Source organism: Phoca vitulina, unplaced genomic scaffold (genome assembly GCF_004348235.1).
Source record: "Phoca vitulina isolate PV1807 unplaced genomic scaffold, GSC_HSeal_1.0 scaffold5, whole genome shotgun sequence".
NCBI classification, from domain to species: Eukaryota; Metazoa; Chordata; class Mammalia; order Carnivora; family Phocidae; genus Phoca; species Phoca vitulina.
The window spans coordinates 14,617,711-14,636,534 of NW_022589708.1; the positions used below are offsets into that span (position 1 = coordinate 14,617,711).

Here is an 18,824-nt window from a genome sequence, read left to right on the forward strand (position 1 = left end):
ATTAAAAAGTTGAAGATAAGACCTGAAACTGTTGCCTGAAAGAAAACAGGGGGTAAGCTCCTTGACGTTGATCTTAGCGATGATTTTTTTTGGATTTGATGACAAAATCAAAGGCAACAAAAGCAAAAATAAACGAGATTTATATCAAAATAAAATGTGTCTGCACAGTAAAGGAAACCATCAATGCAACGAAATGGCAAATGTGGAACAGGAGAAAATATTTGCAAACTACCTGTTCAGTAAGGAGTTAATGTCCAAAATACACAAGGAATACATATAACTCAATAGCAAAAAAAAAAAAAAGTAACCCAATTAAAAAATGGGCAATAGATCTGAATGGACATTTTTCCAAAGAAGACATACAGATGACCAGCAGGTATATGAAAAGGTACTCAACTTGATTAATCATCAGGGAAATGCAAATCAAAACCCACAGTGAGCTGTCACCTCACACCTGTAGGGGGGTGTGTTACCAGACAAACAAGATGACAAATGCTGGCACGATGCAGAGAAAAGGGAACCCTCTGAGAAGGGTACAGCCCTTCTATAATGGTACAGCCATTATGGAAACAGTCTGGAGCTTCCTCAAGAAATTTAAAATAGGATGATAGTATGAACCAGCAACCCACTTCAGCTGTTTCCAAAGGAAATGAAATAAATGAAATCAGTATCTCAAAGAGTTATCTGTACTCCCATGTTTATTGCAGCATTATTCACAATCACCAAGGTATAGAAATGACTTTGTATCCATCAGTGGGTGGATGGACAAAGAAAATGTGTGGTATGTATGTATACGTACCTCAGAATATCATTCAGCCTTTAAAAAGAAGGAAATCCTGCCATTTGTGACAACATGGATGAACCTGGAAAGCATTAGGCGAAGTGAAATATATCAGACAAAGAAAGATGAATACTGTATAATATCGTGTATGTGGAATCTAAAAAAGCTGAACTCTTAGAAACAGAGAGTAGAAAAGTGATTGGTCCGGGGGTGGGCGGAATGGGGAAATGTTGGTCAGAGGTACAGACTTCCAATTATGAGAGGAATAAGTTGGGGCGCCTGGGTGCCTCAGTCGTTAAGCGTCTGCCTTCAGCTCAGGTCATGGTCCCAGGGTCCTGGGATCGAGCCCCACATCGGGCTCCCTGCTCAGCGGGAAGCCTGCTTCTCCCTCTCCCACTCCCCCTGCTTGTGTTCCCTCTCTCCCTGTGTCTCTCTCTGTCAAATAAATAAATAAAATCTTAAAAAAAAAAAAAAAAGGAGTAAGCTCTGGAGATCTCATGTACAGCATGGTGACTGTGGTTGATAATGCTGTACTGTATAATTGAAATTTGCTAAGAGTAGAATTTTAATGTTCTCACCAAAAAAGAAAGAAAAATATGTGTGAGGTGCTGTATATATTAGTTATTTCAATGGTGGGAGTCCCCTCACGCGGTGTGCATTTATCAAGCCATCATGTTGTACACTTTAAATGTATTGCTGTGTTATTTGTCAGTTATGCCTTAATGAAGCTAAAAAAGGGAAAAATAAATAAAATTTATATGAAGAAGTAAAGACCCCAGGTTGCTATTTTTGCTTACCAAGTTATATAACAGTTTTAAAATTTGTAAAATGTATAAGAAGATTGAGTCATTATATATCTAAGTGGCTTATGCTAGACATTCTAGCTGCCTGAGATAGCTTAAGAATATCTACTATTTGAAAATGACTAATTTGTAAGATGACTAATATCAGTAACTTTTCATATATAATTTTTGCCTTATTCAAAATCTCATTTTTTCTAATCCTTATTTATGTTTTACAGAAGGCTAAAATTTTTGCTTTTTGTTTTTTTAGTTACTAAGATCATAGCATGCTCGGCTTGATTATGAGGAGGAAACTCGCCTATAAATTGAGAAGCTTGTAAAATTAAACTGTGGGACCTAATTATAGGACTGAGGCTTTTCTTCAAGGAATAGGTCACTAGGTTTACAGTGAGAAAAGGAAAAGGTTATCATGAGGAATAGTGTGGGGCTTCCGTCAGGCCGCATATGAGGACTGTCTCTGGCAATAATGACTTAAGTGAATTGGGACTCAACATTTTTTTTTTTAAGACTTAATTGACATTTGCGAGAGAGAGAGAGAGTGTGTGTGTGTGTGCGCGTGCATGAGCGCAAGCAGAGGGAGAGGGAGAAGCAGGCTCCCCGCTGAGCAGGGAGTCCCCCCTGGGGCTCAATTCCAGGACCTTGGGATCATGACCTGAGCCAGAGGCAGACATTTAACAAACTGAGCTACCCAGGCGTCTTCAAAATAACATTCTTAACTGATGCAAGGTTCCCCCGCTTCTGAGTAGAGCATTCCTATGAAACCTCTATAATAAGCCCAAATGGTGTAAAACAGCAGTAATCATCAGTTGATATGGAAAAATTTTTTAGCATTTTCCAGAACCAAAAAATAACCTCTTTTAGGCTTTTCTGACATCTTAGGACACATCTTGCTAATGATATGCACAGAATAAATTGAAAGAAAGCACAGATGTTCACAGACATGGTTCAAGCTCTGGATCCCGAGTTGTAGTTCCTGGGGAAGGAGCGTGGCGGGGCCAATCACACTGCAAAACAAACACTAAATGTTATTTTCACTTTCTACCATTTTTCATAAAAATGAAAATCCTCTTTGGATTTCTTTTGGTTAGTGAAAACAGATACTGATGTCACTCTCTTAAAAGAAAAGTAGCCTAACATGATCTTTTGAGAAGTGAGAGACACCTGTATATCAAAATGGTACTTGATGGTGTTTGTAAGTACAAGTTTCTTCTGCTTGGGAAGTTTTCCCCCAGAATGCCTTAACGCTAACTCGGTGTTCATATTTGTGTCTCAGCTGAGTCATCTGCTCGGAGATGCCTTCTCTCTCGATGCAGAGCTGTCCCTTACCCCATGCCTCGCAGAGAGCCTGGGGCATAGTAGAGGGTCTATAATGAGGGAGAAATGAAGCAAGAAAATAAAGGAGCTACAGTTTACATCATGCCACTGTGCTTACAACATCTGAGCGGGGGGAAGAATGGAGGTACAGAGGAAACCTAGTTAAGGTCTTTACTGGAGAGCGATCAGGAATGAAAATAAAGCCTTTCTGAAATAAGCCATTTAAAATATTTTATATAGGGGTGCCTGGGTGGCTCAGTCGGTTGGGTGTCTGCCTTTGGTTCAGGTCATGATCCCGGGGTCCTGGGATTAGGCTCCATGTCTGTCCGGCTCCCTGCTCAGCGAGGAGCCTGCTTCTCCCTCTGCCTGCTGCGCCCCCTGCTTGTGCTCTCTGTCACTATCTCTGTCTCTCTCTCTCAAATAAGTAAATAAAATCTTTTAAAAATATATTTTATATATACCTTTTTAAATGAAGGGAGCCAGGACACCTGGGTGGCTCAGATGGTTAAGCATCTGCCTTCAGCTCAGGTCATGATCCCAGGGTACTGGGATCGAGCCCCACATTGGAGACTCTGCTCAGCAGGTAACCTGCTTTTTCCTCTCCCTCTGCCACTCCCCCCTGCTCGTGCTCTCTCTTTCTCTCTCTCAAGTGAATAAATAAAATCTTAAAGAAAAAGAAAGGGAGCTATTATTTTGCCGGGAATCACAGTGTCTAGTTTGATCAAAATGGAACATAACATAAATTTGTTCTGGTATTTTGAAAGCTATAGAATATTCACAAAACTATTTTTATTGGGAGATGATATATTGTGTGGTTAAAATGATTTATCTGTGTGGGTGGAGGATGTGTGTATATATGTACATATGTGGTATACTTAGAACTTACAAAGTATAAAGTATATTTTATATAAATCTGTCTGCATGCTCAGGGAAAGAAAACTAATTGCCATAAGATGAAAATTAATTATAAGATCTTTATTTCTACAGATGTACGAAAAAGTGAAGAATGACAATATGCTCACTGTAGACAATGTGAAGAGTGTTCTCCTAAATCTATTTCCAGATGCTAATATTTGGGATATTTTGGGAATTCATTCTAAATATGACAATGACAGAAAGGTAAGTTGAAATGCAAATTTTCAAAAATATGATCCAAGAAACTTTCACTATAATCTCATGAATAAATGATCTCAATATAGTTAACTCATGATTTGGGTTTTAGACCCTCAGAAAGAAGGGAAGTTTAACACCTCTGAATGATGCAAGTTGTATACGAGTACTCAAATTGCCATTATTAACCTTTTGAAAAGTATGAGAGACGAGAATTGTCAGGATTTACAGGATAGGAAACTTGAATGTAGAAATTTTTTTTCTTTTTTTTAATTTGAGACAGAGAGAGCACAAGTGGGGAGGAGGGTCAGAGGGAGAGGGAGAAGCAGGCTCCACACTGAGCAGGGAGCCCGATGCGGGGCTCGATTCCAGGACCCCAAGATCATGACCTGAGCCAAAGGCAGATGCTTAACCTACAGAGCCACCCAGGTGCCCTGAATGTAGAATTTTAAAGAATGTAATTTGTACTTTCTTAGGAAGAAATGGAAAGCTGGCTTTTTAGATAAATGCTAGGACAAGAACCAAACTTGGGAAGATGGAGCATCACTGGGGCTGAATTTCTCATGCCCATACAGATTTCAAGTGTTTTAGATGGGTTCTTGCATTTTATAAGAGTTTTTAGACCACAGATCTGGTCCTGTCTCCATGCTAACCATTGAAGGTCAGGATCATTGGCTTTGTAACGTCCCACCTGACTCAGCCCCTGTTTAACTCCTTAGTCTCACCTCTCATGACTCTTTCCTTGCTCTTCTGTTCTTGCGCAGGCAGACTAGTTCAGGTTCCCGAATGGGTTCCTGCTTCTCACCAGAGGGCCTTCATGTGCTTGTTCCCACCATTGGTTCGTGCACCCTGCCTCCCTTCTCTTCTAGCCTGTGTGTGCTTCTCTGTGGCTCTTGGCTTTAATGTTACTTTGGGGGAAAAGTAACACTTTGGGAGGAACTTCTGGGAAGCCTTTTCTAACCCTCCACCTGAGATTAAGTTGCTCGTGCTAGCACCACATGCTAATACTGCACACTCCTGCATAATGCTGGTTACAGTGGGCTGTTCATTACCTGCCTTCTTCCTGGACTGAATCCTCCCTGGGAGCAGGGATCATGTCTCCTGCTGGGTCTTGCAGGCCCAGTGCCCAGCGACTGGAACATAGTGTGTCGTCAGTAAACATCTCCTGAATGACATGACTGAGGAGGCAGGGCCATCTGAGAACGAGGGTTATGTTGTAGGATGGAACTTCACGAGAGCAGTGAGGTTTTAGAAATTGCTGCTCTGGGGGCTAGGAAAGGCGGCACGGTGAAGCCATGTATAAAAATGGCTATGATGCCGAATTCCTGCTGGAGTTGCCTACCATAAATTTACGGGAGCATCAGTCTCTTCCTTCATATGAATGAAGGAAGGTAGCTAGATAAAGTGCTGTGAGGCTGAAACGTTAGGAGCTGGATGTGGTATTGGCATGAGAGGCCCAGAGCCTGTGAGGAGACCTCTGGGGCATGTGTAGGCTGCTTGGAAACGGAAGCGAAGCCGCGAAGCCAGGAAGCCAGAGGTCTGGGGGTCCCAGTGCAATTGAAAAGCCAGTGTGGTAGGAATTAGGGATTGTTTTTAGTTCTGTAAGAAGGGTTTTCCAAATGATAATTTCTAAACTGAGAACAAGTTTCATTGCTATTTTTCATTACGATATTTTCATATAATGAAAAACAAAACTAAAAAGCAACCAAGATGAACTTTCTTTTGGGGCCAAAGTTGCATGGAGGCATCTCTTATAATAAAATGATCACGGACTAAGGAAATTTAGAAAGAAAATTATTTTTTATAAGTACTCTTCAGGTACTCTTATGGGGAGAAGGAACACAAATTTTCTGTAGTGATTATATAAACTCATGGAATAGAAAAGCAGTGAGTTTTTATATATTAAGGATCCTATTTGCACAGGTTGAAAGCAAAAGGTTGCACCATTTGGGTTTTAATATGGAGCACTCACCTGATGGTGAGTGATAATGATAGGAGTCCTGGAAGTAATTCCATACTTAGACCTTACATGCTGTGCTTTTCTTTCTCTTTCTTCTTTTTTAATAGAAGTGGGCTCTTCTCTGCTTGCTACTCACTGGTAGAGCACAATTTCTATTCAGACCTTACCTTCCTTAGGGACTGACACTTGTGCAAGAATCATATCTATTAAGCATGACTGATAGATGCATAATGGTGATACTAAGAACCACTTCTTATGCGAGAGTAAAAATTTTTTTCTGATTGATTTGCCCTTTTTTAAAATGAGTCTGATACTACTTACTGATTTTTTACTAAGTTGTGTATGCTTTGTTTCTTAAGAACCCTTCTCTGGTTCAAATCAGTTATATATTTAAAGCCTTTTATAACACCTGTGTACCTGAGGCTGTTAAGTGCATTAAAATAAAATACGTTCCTAAGAACAGCTGGTAAGAAATATTCAAGCTGTTTATTTCAGTGCAATATATTGATTAAAAAGTTTAAAATATTATTCATGATCTAACTTGTATATGGAAAGAAATGGATTCATTTACTTGTGTCTGTTGTAGGTAAATATAACAGTAATATCTGCTATGATACAAGTGAATTTGAGATATTACGCAGCCAAAACATGATACTTATTATCAGATGCCATAAAAATGTCGTCTGAATAAACACCATATTACCCTCAAATATTGGAATTCACAACCCAATAGTATCGTTTCCCATTAATTGCCTTTCTTGCCTTTCATACCATATGTGGATATAAATGTCATTTCCAGCTGGACTATACTTCAAGAAAAGGAATCCTATTCTTTTGTATTCCTCCAGTTTTGTATTTGCAAGTCCTAAGTTTTAGGTATATTTGCTGAGTTCCTGTTATAGTAACTGGGGCTTGAGCTCTCTTCTACCTCCCTACCTTCACTTGGTCTCTCCAAGTTCAGGGGCATTACTTAAAATATTTAAAAACTGTTGTGGCTTCAAGGGCAGCCAGTCAGAGAGTCAACCGGAAGCAGATCCCAGAGCTGGAGTGGAGTCTTTAGGCCCTTGTGCTGACTGACGGTCACCCTGTAGTGGCTGAATTGTGTTGACCTTGAGGGTCTGGGAAAGAGGTCAAAGTGCTTCTCATGGGCGATCACCGTCCCAGGACAGCAGCTATTTACCAACTGGTACAGATATATTTCAATATGTCAAGAAGTGGTAAAGCCTGTCCAGTGCAAACCAGCTGATTATCAGGTCTGTTTTTAACACATTTTGGTTAAGTGAATATTTAGTGTGTGTGACTTTTTAAATATTCCTTGCTTAGTAAATCAAATACTATGATTGTCTTTCCATTTTTTAGCACCTTGTTTTTTTTAACTTTGAAAATTACTTCATTTTTTTTTTACCCATTTTCCATAGTATTCTTCTTTATTGCAAATGTATCCAGATAGTAGATAGGACAGATAACCTATCCAGAAATTTTCTTACAAATAAACAGCAATTAACAAACGAGCACCTTCTTCACTCACACCAACCCCTAGAATGCCCTTCTGTAGCCATGCCCACTCTTTCTCTAAAGTGAACTGGTCATGCTTTGGACCTGAATAAATACAGCTTCCTTCCTTTCTGGGTCTGCCTTTGCCACTTCATTTTACAGGTCTCTGCTTTATCTCTGGTTGTGTGAGTACTATACCTTTCCTATTTATGATTTATTTCTGATTTTATTCCTCTCCCAGGTAAACATGCATGATAGAAAAAATATTTTAACTCTTCTATGGTTAAAAATCTTATGCTACATTTCCCTCTTATTGGTAGTTGGACTGGATGATCCTTTTTCTTCCAAGTTTTGGAGGCTGTCTTTACTGTCTCCTATCTCCTAGTAGGCTACGGAGACCAGTGTTATCATTCTGATTTTAATTCCTTTGTCTTTCTGCTTTATTTATTTATGTATTTGTCCAGTTTGAAAGCTTTTAGAATCTTTTTCTCCCTGGTGTTTGGAAATTTCATGACGGTATGTCTTTGTATTGATCCTCTTTCAATCAGTGTATTGGGCATTTGGTGAGGTCCTTCTACTGGAGATTTGTGTCCATCAATTCTGGGAATTTCTTTATTTCTCTCATGTTTTCCTTCATTTTTTTCTGTCCTTTCTGAATCTTCTCAGTTGAGTCTCTGTTTGCTTTTTCTTCTTTTTGTATTCCTTTGTCTGTTTCATTCAATTTTTTAAAATTCTCTGGAGATCTTTATTCTATCCTATTCCTGTTTTATAACATTCAGTTTTTCTTTCATGGACACAATTTTTTTTTTTTTATCTAAGAGTGTTAATTTTGTGATGTGTTCTTCTCCCTGCATTACCTCTGCCCTCTACAGCTTCCCTTTTTTCATTCGTTTTGATTTCTCTCTTTTGTGTTTGAAGCATTTGTCAAATGTCTTATGATATCCGGTTATCTTTCCACACGTAAGTATGAAACCCTAAAAAGCTGATGACAAATACATGGTTCTTATGAGTTGGTGAGCCTCACTCGGGGAGCTGAGCTGACTTTCTCGATTAAAGCAGATTCTTCAAATAAGAATTCTTTATTTTGCTCTTAGAAGGAGTACATGTGGCAGACGAGAGGGTGGAGAGGGTGCACGTGTCGAAGGTGAGGGCACAGGTTATGTGCGGGAACGGATGTGGTCACCGCCTGGGTGTGAAGGATGGGCACTCTCCTTTAATCTCCCGCCTGGTCTCCATCCCCTTTCTCTGCCTGCTGTCACCCAGGCTAGCCTTTGTGATTCAGTTTCTGCAGAGAATAAGAAAAGCAGGACACTGTGGCTTTGCAGCATTGAGAGACAGGCGTTGAGAGGCAACTACCCTGTGTGCAGACTCTCGGCCATTTGGGCACTCTGCTCTCGTCCTCGCTCTGGGGCACCGAGTGTCTCCAGGGATGCTGAAAAATGTTCACGTTCTCTTCTGTCTGAACAGATGTGACTTCCCTTTTTACTTTGCTTACCTGCTTTTTATCTTTTCTCCTGTTTTTTCTTGACCCTTGTGGGCTCATATTTTCTATTATTATATTCTCACTTCAGTGAAATGTGTGAGGAGAGGAGAGATGAGCATGTGTATGGATAAATCTACCATATTTAATCAGAAACCCACTTTTACTCTTAAAGAGTTAATAGTGAAATGAGTATTTTTGTGGTGTTACTGTTTTAAGGTGTCTGCAGTCATTGTCTACTAAAGTTAGAAATGTTAAGGATTTTTGTAAAGATTGAGGACACTGAACACTCCTCAGAAATATTAAGTTCCGTTTTTTTTAGTGTGTGAGTACACGCTTCCCCTTACAGCTCCCGTTTTACTGCTCTCCTTTCCTGCAGCTGTCCTGTAACGATGATCTGCAGCTTCAGTGTCCTGTTGGCCCATTTTCCCCAAATCTGTCCAACCTCTAATTTAAGCCAGACTCCGTGTTACTTGAGAGCCCTTCAGTCATGCTTAGTCTCCTCCGCTCCCTGCCCCTCCCAAACATTATTCTAGACATTCATCAGTCCCCTAAGCCCCTTTTCCACCTTGCTCTCCAGGCCTAGAAAATCATTCTTACTCCTCCATCACAAAGAAAAGAAACGAGTTTAGGCCTTCATTCTCTAAACTCATGTTCCTGTAATTTTCTCTCTTCATCTAAACTTTATCTGCCCTTTCAAGAGATATTTATTGAGTACTTATAATGTTCTAAGCACAGTAGGTAAAAGAATAGAGCAAATTTTAGCAAAACAAAATAAAAATGTAATAGAACAGAGAGACAAATTCAAAGAAATGAAAATAAGAATAAATGGTAAACAAGTAGAGACTCAATCCAGAAGACTCAGGAAGAACAGAGAAAACAACAGGAAGGAAAGCATCAGAGAAATAACACAATGAAATCCCCGAGACTGACGGACACAAGTATTGGCTGGAAGGGGCCCACCAGACACACAGCACATAGAATGAGGGGAGAAGTGCTCTGAGGATGGACATGAAGAATTCGTCTCTGAGTCCTGAAGTAGGAGGAAGAGCCGGATGCAAGAAAACAAAGTGACAGGAGATTAACCTCCCAGAGAAAAATGTCAGGAGGTCCTGAGTCGTGAAGAAGTACGGAGAAGCTGGTGTTGCCGCCGTATGGATAGCAGCCAGGTGTTGTGTTTGTGTCGTGGAGGGAAGTTCACAGGGTGAGCTGGAGAAGTAGGGGGCCGGCTTGCACAGTGAACAATATTAAATTGAACTCAGAACAGTGAAACACCTTGGCAACAGTAAAAAATCTGAGAAGATATTAAGCAATGAAGAGACTGCGACCTGCTTTATTTTGAAAAGGCATTGTCCGTTACTTTGAAGCGATTGTTGGAGGGTAAAAGTGTATGGGGTTGTCTGTAGCTCAGAAGAGGGAAGGCAACTGGAACTGCCCTGCGACTCTTAGAAATGGCAAGAAAGACCATGAAATCCAAGAGTGTGCGGGCACCATGTATGTGTTTCTTGTGTCCCCAAATGCTGCCGGAAGTTCCCTTTGGGTCCTGTCACTGCCACCAGATCTGTTCAATAACAAAAATTCAACCCAGTAAGTTTTAAAGATCTAACTGGCTTTTTAAAATGATTCATGACTAGGACTGCATCCCGTCTAGCAAATAGAGGGATGCTCTGAGGAGTTAAACCAAGTGGAAGGTTTCATAGGAGGGTAGGGCAGGAATGTTATTAGCAAAAGACAAACCATAAGAGACTCTTAGTCTCAGGAAACAAACTGAGGGTTGCTGGAGTGGAGGGGGGTGGGAGGGACGGGGTGGCTGGGTGATGGACATTGGGGAGGGTAAGTACTATGGTGAGCGCTGTGAATTATGTAAGATGAATGAATCACAGACCTGTACCCCTGAAACAAACAATACATTATATGTTAATAAAATAAATTAAAAAAAAAAAAAGGGATTGTTTCGGGCAAGGTGGCTTTCCTTTAGGGGCAAAGCAAGGGTCTTACCAGGCAGACTACCTCATCTTTCTTTGGGGGATGGAGAGGGCCCATGTGGCGGACTCATTGGTACTGATCTGATGGGAAAATTCCTGACTGATGGGTTAAGACTACATTTCTGAGGGAGACTGAAGCTGCAGTTAGATTGGGTATTAAGCCCCTGTTTAGGAACTCAGTCTGGCAGGGCTAAAATTATAAAATTCAGTGTCATTGGCTTATTTGTGGTATTTGTTGTAATTAAAGCTTTTGGAATGGACAGGTTGCCTAATTAGAAATCACAGAGTAAATCAAAAGAGGGCCTGTATTTCTAGCAGAGACCTCTTTCTTGGGTCCATACCCATGTATGCAGCTACCTGGGGCTTGCCCATAAGCATCTTAAAAGAATCCGAAACCAAGCCCATCATCTTCCTTGGGACCCCAAACATTTTTTTCTTCTTTATGCCCTATCCTAGAGGGTAGCATCGTCATTCACCCTGGCTACCGATGCTAGAAGTCTCATCATCATCCTAACCTACTGCTTCTCTCATACCATCCCAAACAATACATTGTTAGGTTCTGTCCATCCTGCCAGCTGAATGTTTCAGAAACTTCCTCATTCTCCCCTTGCGCATTACCATGAATTTCTGTTTGGCTCTTGTTTTTTCTTTCCCACACTAGTGCAGGAGTCCCTGACCAACATTCCCAGGGCACGCTCTCCCATGCCCTTCTTTCTCACCATTGCCACTGTGGTCTTTTTTTAAATACGCAAATCTGATCATATTACTTATCATTATTTACCCTCTTTCTAGATGAAACTGACCATGCCCTCCTTGGTAGCCCTGGATGCTATGTTCACACTTGTTTTTAATGTACCCATCTACATTAAAGGATAGAATTTGCATTTTATTTATATGCATTCATAAGCCTAATATACCATAAGTGCCCAATAATTGCAGAGATAATAGTGATTAAGGGTTCAGACTCTTGGTCAGAGAGCTCTAAGTACAAATTTTGTTTCTAAAATGCAGTAGCAACACAAGAAAAAAAACAGGTGTTGGCGGGGATGCGGAGAAAGGGGAACCCTCTTACAATGTTGGAGGGAATGCAAGCTGGTGCAGCCACTCTGGAAAACTGTATGGAGGTTCCTCAGAAAGTTAAAAATAGAACTACCCTACGCCCAGCAATTACACTACTAGGTATTTACCCAAAGGATACAAAAATACTGATTGGAAGGGATACATGCACCCCAATGTTTATAGCAGTTTTATCAACAATAGCCATATTATGGAAAGAGCCCAAATGTTCATCGACTGAAGATGTGGTATATATATATGTACAATGGAATATTACTCAGCCATAAAAAAGAATGACATCTTGCATTTGCAATGATGTGGATGGAGCTAGAGCAATTATGCTAAGTGAAATAAGTCAGAGAAAGACAAATGCCATATGATTTCACTCACATGTGGAATTTAAGAAACAAAACAGATGAATGTGGCGGGGATAGAAAAGAGGCAAACCAGGAAACAGACTCTCAACAGAACAAACTGAGGTTGCTGGAGAGGAGGTGGGGGGGGGGGATGGGTTAACTGGGTGATGGGCTTTAAGGAGGGCTCTTGTGATGAGCACTGGGTGTTGTATGTAAGTGACGAATCACTAAATTCTACACCAGAAACTAATATTACAGTTAACTGTTATCTAACCAGAATTTAAGTAAAAACATGAAAAATTAAAAAAAAAATTTCAAATAAAATGCAGTAGCTGGGTGGTGCTGGAGGTCATATGTCATCATCTGTGAAATGGATGTGATGGTAGTACTTAGCTTCACAGAGTAATTGTGAGAATGTTGGCAATAATAATTATAATAATACATAGTTTTGAATAGCAAATGAATTGTTTAGTCACACTTTATCACTCACAAGATAAAATCCAGATGTTGAGCACCTTCAGGATCTGGTCTCTGCCCCTGTATCTGACCACACCCACATATGTAACTCTGCCCACTGTAGACACACAAAATTACTGGCCATTCCCTAAAGATGCTGTATTCTCTCCTCCCCTCCATTCCTTGCTATGCTGTCTCACTCCACATGGAATATCTTTTTCCACTTTATCTTCCTGGCAAATGTTTACTCATCCTTTAAGACTTTCCATGCCACTCCTTCCCAGAGGCTTCTCTGACCCTTTCCTCTCCTTACTCAAGCTTGGCTAGACGTTTCTTTCTGGCTCCCAGAGAAGCGCGTGCATACATCTATTTTGTGTCTGTGTGAACCGCTTGAGGGCAGACTTTCAGCTCTGTATTCACAGTGTGTAGCCTCGTGCCGATGGCATGAATTAAGCAGATGTTTATTAAACAAATGAATGCAGGGATGAATGACTCTCTAATACAGGTAAATGGTGTTTTGGTTTTCTTTTTTTTTTTAAATGTTACACTCTATACAAGGGTCAGCAAATCCTGCCCGCCCACTGCCTGCCTTTACATACACAGTTTTCTTGGGACCTAGCGGTGGGTATGCATCCAGGTGTTGGGTATCACAGCTGGATGGCAGCATCAGAACTGTGTCGTTGAGACAGAGTCTGGATGGCCCACAAAGTCTGAAATGGGTACTAGCTGGCCCTTTACAGAAAAAGCTACCTGATTCTTGCTTTATGTGGGTAAATTACTTTCCTTTAAAAAATGTTTGGAAAGGACAAGTGAAATCAGCGAAGTTCACATTTTTTTCTATGGCGTATAAAAATGTGGCAGTTTCCGTCCCTTGTTTTTCATATGCATTTCTTTTCCAGACAGCCATATTCAGTTTAACTCTCTGGCATTTTTGAACTAAATAGGAAGGAGCAAGCTTTTATAAGATGACTGGCCTGGGTCCTTTGCCTCAAGCCCTTTATAATGGAGAACCCTTTAAGCTCGAAGAGCTGAATACTGAAGAGCTGGAAACAAGTGTTCTTCGCAGAATGATGGATGCAACCATAAATTTACAGAAGGAAGTTTTCATGGTAGGTAAGCATTTATGAGAAAATACATGATAAATGATGTTTAAAAATGATTTTTTGTATTAAAACATCTTTTCATGGCAAAAATTTCCCTCCTGATCACTTAGCAGTTTCTTTAAAAGTAGTAATTAGTTAATTAAGTTTACCTGTGCATAATTGAATCAACTGCTTTATTGGAAAGAAAATTCAAATTTTTACAGGCAAATTTGTTGTAAAATTTATTGTATGAATCCTAATTGCCTACATTATTTATTTATTATTTTAGATGAAGTAGTTGTTAAGTGTATTCTGTGCAGAACTTTAAAATATATACATATAAATTGCCTAGATTACCTAAGTAATATTTTTGTTGTTGTAGGGCACATTAAACGATCGAACAAATGTAATTGATTTCCTTATGGAAAAGAATAATGTTGTACCCCGGTTAAATCCTTTGATTTTGCACACAAAATGGCAGTACCTTAATTTAATATCCACATCAGGTAAAATAATCCTTCCATATACTTTCTACAAATGTTTATTGAGTTGTGAATATTTTATTAATTGGTTATTTAACATTTAATATGAAAATTTTCAGTAACTGCTGATGTTGAAGATTTCTCTACGTTCTTTTTCTTGGATTCACAAGATAAGAGTGCTGTAATAGCAGAGAACATGTATTATTTAACCCAAGAAGGTAATAAGCATATTTTATTTTCCTGACTTTATTCCTAAAGTAGCAAAATTTGTAATTTTAGTAAGGTGGTTGCATAATGAATTTGTATGTTACTATTTGACTAGGGGTCTGGTTTTCGAGGGAGTCTGTAGTTAGTTAGGATATAAGCATTGTGCTGAGAAACTGCCTTTGACCCTACTGGATCATATATGCACAGGAGTTCATCTTAGTTTTTTGCCTTTTCTCAAAGCAAGCTATTCCATTTTTCACCTTTTTAAGAAAGTGGTAAAACCCTTTCAGGACTGTGTTAACTGATACTTTATACTGCATGAATAAGAGTATAAATCCCAGATCAGAGGAGAGTAGTTCCACACTCTGATTAAACAACATCTGGATTTTTTGCATATGTTGAGGATTATAACAAAGGAGGGGAGACCGATACAGGAAGGTACTTGGAAATACGGATTTATCCTGGACAGGGGAGTCTGCAGTGGGTCCGTCCGCATGTTTATTAGAGGACAGTGACTTATTCAGATAGACAAAGGTAGAGTTTGGTTGGTTTTGTTTCGTTTTGTTACAGTTTGACCATCTTTGCTCTAGAGAGAAAAATGAGAGCCGATACACGTAAGATAAGAGAAGGCAGCTTTTTATCTCGGGGTATAAAGCAGTCATCTAACAATGAGAGTGATCTCAAGATAGGATGAACTGTGTAGTAAGGGGTATATTTTTATATATGAGAGTTTTAAGCAGAGGCCACACAGCCAGTTTTTTAGAATGCTGTGGGGTCAAGTGTGGACCAGATCGCCACAGAATCCTTTTCTAACAGATCCTTGATTTTATGTTCATAAAGTGGTCTGTCTCCAAGAAATCCAACAAATAATAAAATATAATGCAGTTCTGTGTTATGGCAGAGTAAGGTCCTGACTATGTTTAGTGAAGAGAGAAGGAAACAGAAACAGGGAATAAAAAATAGGAGAAATCTATTTATCAGGTTCTGGGATGTATTTCGAAAATTGTCTCTCAGAGTAAGTTAGCCTATAATTAATGCCCTTTGTTAAATCTCTAACAATTTAAAAGAATATTAACTGAGAAACACCTACTTTCCTCTTTCTTGCAATTATGTAAATGTGTAAAGAAATAATGGACTTGTGAGAAATTTACTTAGCACTTCTGAAATATTTCTCAATTTACTATGATGATGGTAAAAGTGCTGGTGTTAAGAAGGCATTAAAATTCTTTACTTTTCTTTGAAAAGAACGTACCACTACTGCCTTACTCTTAAGTTGCTTCAATGTGGACTCAATGTTAACCTTCTTTTTGTTACAGTTTTTATATAATATTGTATAGATATTCCTGAGTATGGTAGTAACTGTAGCCTCACTTCTATTCAGGAGTAAGTTTTTGGTATAGCAGATTTTTTGCACTTGTTTTAAGTAGGTCATGTGATCAGAGGGACTAATTTTTCTATAGGTTTTAATGATGGCTAGAAAAGTATTATTTCAGGTGACAGATGCTGAGCCTAGGTGAAATTAAACCCATTTAACTGACTTCCGAATTAAAAATTGTTTCTCTTTGTGGCTTCCAAATTTTCAAATTTTTCTGAAGAAAATAATTGTATTGCTGTTGATGGCACAAGATGATGTAGATTAGACCAAGTTAATGATAGCCAGACGTTTTGAAGTAAATGAATTGTAAGCTAATAAAATATTGCTGTTTTAATATCTACTGATAAGCCTTATTGTATCTAGTTTTACATATAGTGGGGTATAAGTATCAGTTTAAAAAGAATGTAGCTGTAGCTGGAAGATAGTTTTGCTTGCCAACACTGAAAACATAATAAGCATAATATAATTTTTGTCTACTAATAAAAGTATTCCACAGATATGTCCCATAGGGACTATTCTTTCTTTTTGGCATCTGAGTTTCTATAAACCTATAGAACACTCTTCTAGTATTTTTATATGCATGTCAGTGTATGTGCATGTGTGTATAATCTTTAACAATATTTGCGTATTTTTAAAAAATTAAGTTTAATATTTTAATACACTTTAATGTGTGTTGTTAACTAGAAATGTTCCCTGCTTTTAGCTTGATTTTTAAAAGAGGTAGTTTGACTAAACTATTTGAAACTTTCAGAGGATGATGTAATTTCTTCAGTTACTCTCTGGATTATTGCTGATTTTGACAAACCATCTGGGCGAAAGCTACTGTTTAATGCATTAAAATTCATGGTGAGTATTTAGATATTTTTACTATAAAAATTTTAATTTTTTGTTAATTCTGAGAAAGCCAAATGAAGAACATGCATTAAATCTTTATTCCCCTCCATATTAACATTTTAAGTACCTCAAGTTGTTGCTAAGGAAACTTAAGACAGGAACTCCCCCTCAAAATTCCTATGTTCAAATCTAATCTGCAGTGTGATGGTATTTGGAGGTGGGACCTTGAGGAGGTAATTAGGTCATGAGGTAGAGCCCTAATGAATGGGATTAGCGCCCTTGTAAGAAGAGGTCAGAGAGCCTTGCTCACTCTCTTTCCATCTTGTGTAGATACAAGGACAAATCAATAGTCTGTAACCCGGAAGAGGGTCCTCACCAGAACCTGACCAGGCTAGCACTTGATCTCAGGTTTCCAGTCTCCAGAACTGTAGGAAATAAATTTCAGTTCCGTTGTTGCCACCCTGTTTGTGGTTACTTTGTTGTAGCAGCCAAAACTAAGATTTAGCAGTTATAAATAGGCTATTAAATCAGAGTGAATGGTTCTAGACCCTTACATCGATGACCCCAAATCTGCTTTTTACCAATAGCAATAATAGCAATTCGTAATAGAAATTTTTCATCACGTTATCAGGCAGCACTTTATTTCTCTGAATATTTAAGAAAAAACAAATTTATCTCACTGAAGAGTATTTTAAGCCTTAAATCAACCTTAATTATTTTGTTATTAGAGAATTACAACCAATATACTTCAGTAGGATACATTTCTATATAGAGCACCTGGGTGGCTCAGTCAGTTAAGCGTCTGACTCTTGATTCCAGCTCAGGTCATGACCTAGGGTTCATGGGATTGAGTCCTGGTTGGGCTCTGCGCTGGGTGTGGAGCCTGCTTAAGATTCTCTCCCCCTCCCAACTGTCATTCTCTCTAAGAAAAACAAGCAAAGAAAAACCAAAAAACTCTTATAACCTTCTCTATTTCTATGGGAGCATAAAAATCTGTCTAGGGCGCCTGGGTGGCTCAGTCGGTTAAGCGGCTGCCTTCGGCTCAGGTCATGATCCCAGGGTCCTGGGATCGAGTCCCGCATCGGGCTCCCTGCTTTGCGGGGAGCCTGCTTCTCCCTCTCCATCTGCCTGCTTCTCTGCCTACTTGTGCTCTCTCTCATCTCTCTGTCAAATAAATAAATAAATAAAATCTTTAAAAAAAATAAATAAATAAATAAATAAAAAAATAAATAAAAATCTGTCTAGATTAAAAACACCTAAGAAACATAAACCAAAACATTTTATGAAATTGTTTTATATTAGCTAAGTGTAAATCTATTGCTGATAACAAATTACCCTATAACTTAATGGCTTAAAACAACAAACATTTCTTTTTCCCAGTACCTGGGGTTTAAAAATTCAGGAGTGACTCAGCTGAGTAAGTACAAAGCATGAGTACAAAGAAGTGGGGATTATTAGGGGCCATCTTGGAGGTGCTCTACCACATCAAAAATAGTTAATACATTTTAAACAAAATATAACATTAGCTAGGAGAATTTTCATGTCATGTTAGATAATCTCAGAACACACTGTGGCCTTCTTTAAGTGGTCTTCAGACCAGCACATTCCAAAAAGGGGTGTTTGGGATCTATGGAGTACGTCACTTCTTCCTTCTCTTTCTTCTCAAGAATTTCTGGTAGCATGTTCTTTGCGAGGCTGACAGACTACCTTTTCCCAATAGTTACAATGGTGTCCCACATTTCTCTGAGGATCTATTCATTTTTGTTCATTCTTTTTACATTCTATTTTTTTAGATTCTAGTTCTATGGATTTATCTTTAAACTCAGTGACTCTTCCTTCTGCCAACTCAAATCTGTTGAACCCCTCTGAATGAATTTTTCATTTCAGTTATTTTACTTTTCAACTCCAGAATTTCCATTTGGTTCTTTTTTATAATTTCTATCTCTTTCTTATTATTCTCAGTGTAATAACTATTATTACCATACTCTCCTTTAATTCTTTAAACATGGTTCCCTTTAATTCTTTGAACATATTTATATGTTTGTTAAG

The 18,824-nt window shown here is 38.8% G+C and overlaps 1 protein-coding gene across 5 annotated transcripts in view; it reads left to right on the forward strand.

The window, feature by feature from the left end:
• Positions 1–18,824, forward strand: part of UGGT2 (UDP-glucose glycoprotein glucosyltransferase 2) — a 176,900-nt gene that overhangs the window by 89,289 nt on the left and 68,787 nt on the right. For all 5 annotated transcript variants that reach the window (XM_032402739.1, XM_032402742.1, XM_032402741.1 and 2 more), the window contains 5 exons: positions 3,886–4,017; positions 13,740–13,904; positions 14,260–14,383; positions 14,479–14,577; positions 16,693–16,787. In XM_032402739.1, coding sequence (XP_032258630.1) covers positions 3,886–4,017; positions 13,740–13,904; positions 14,260–14,383; positions 14,479–14,577; positions 16,693–16,787 — 615 coding nt within the window. The remainder of the gene's footprint in view (positions 1–3,885; positions 4,018–13,739; positions 13,905–14,259; positions 14,384–14,478; positions 14,578–16,692; positions 16,788–18,824) is intronic.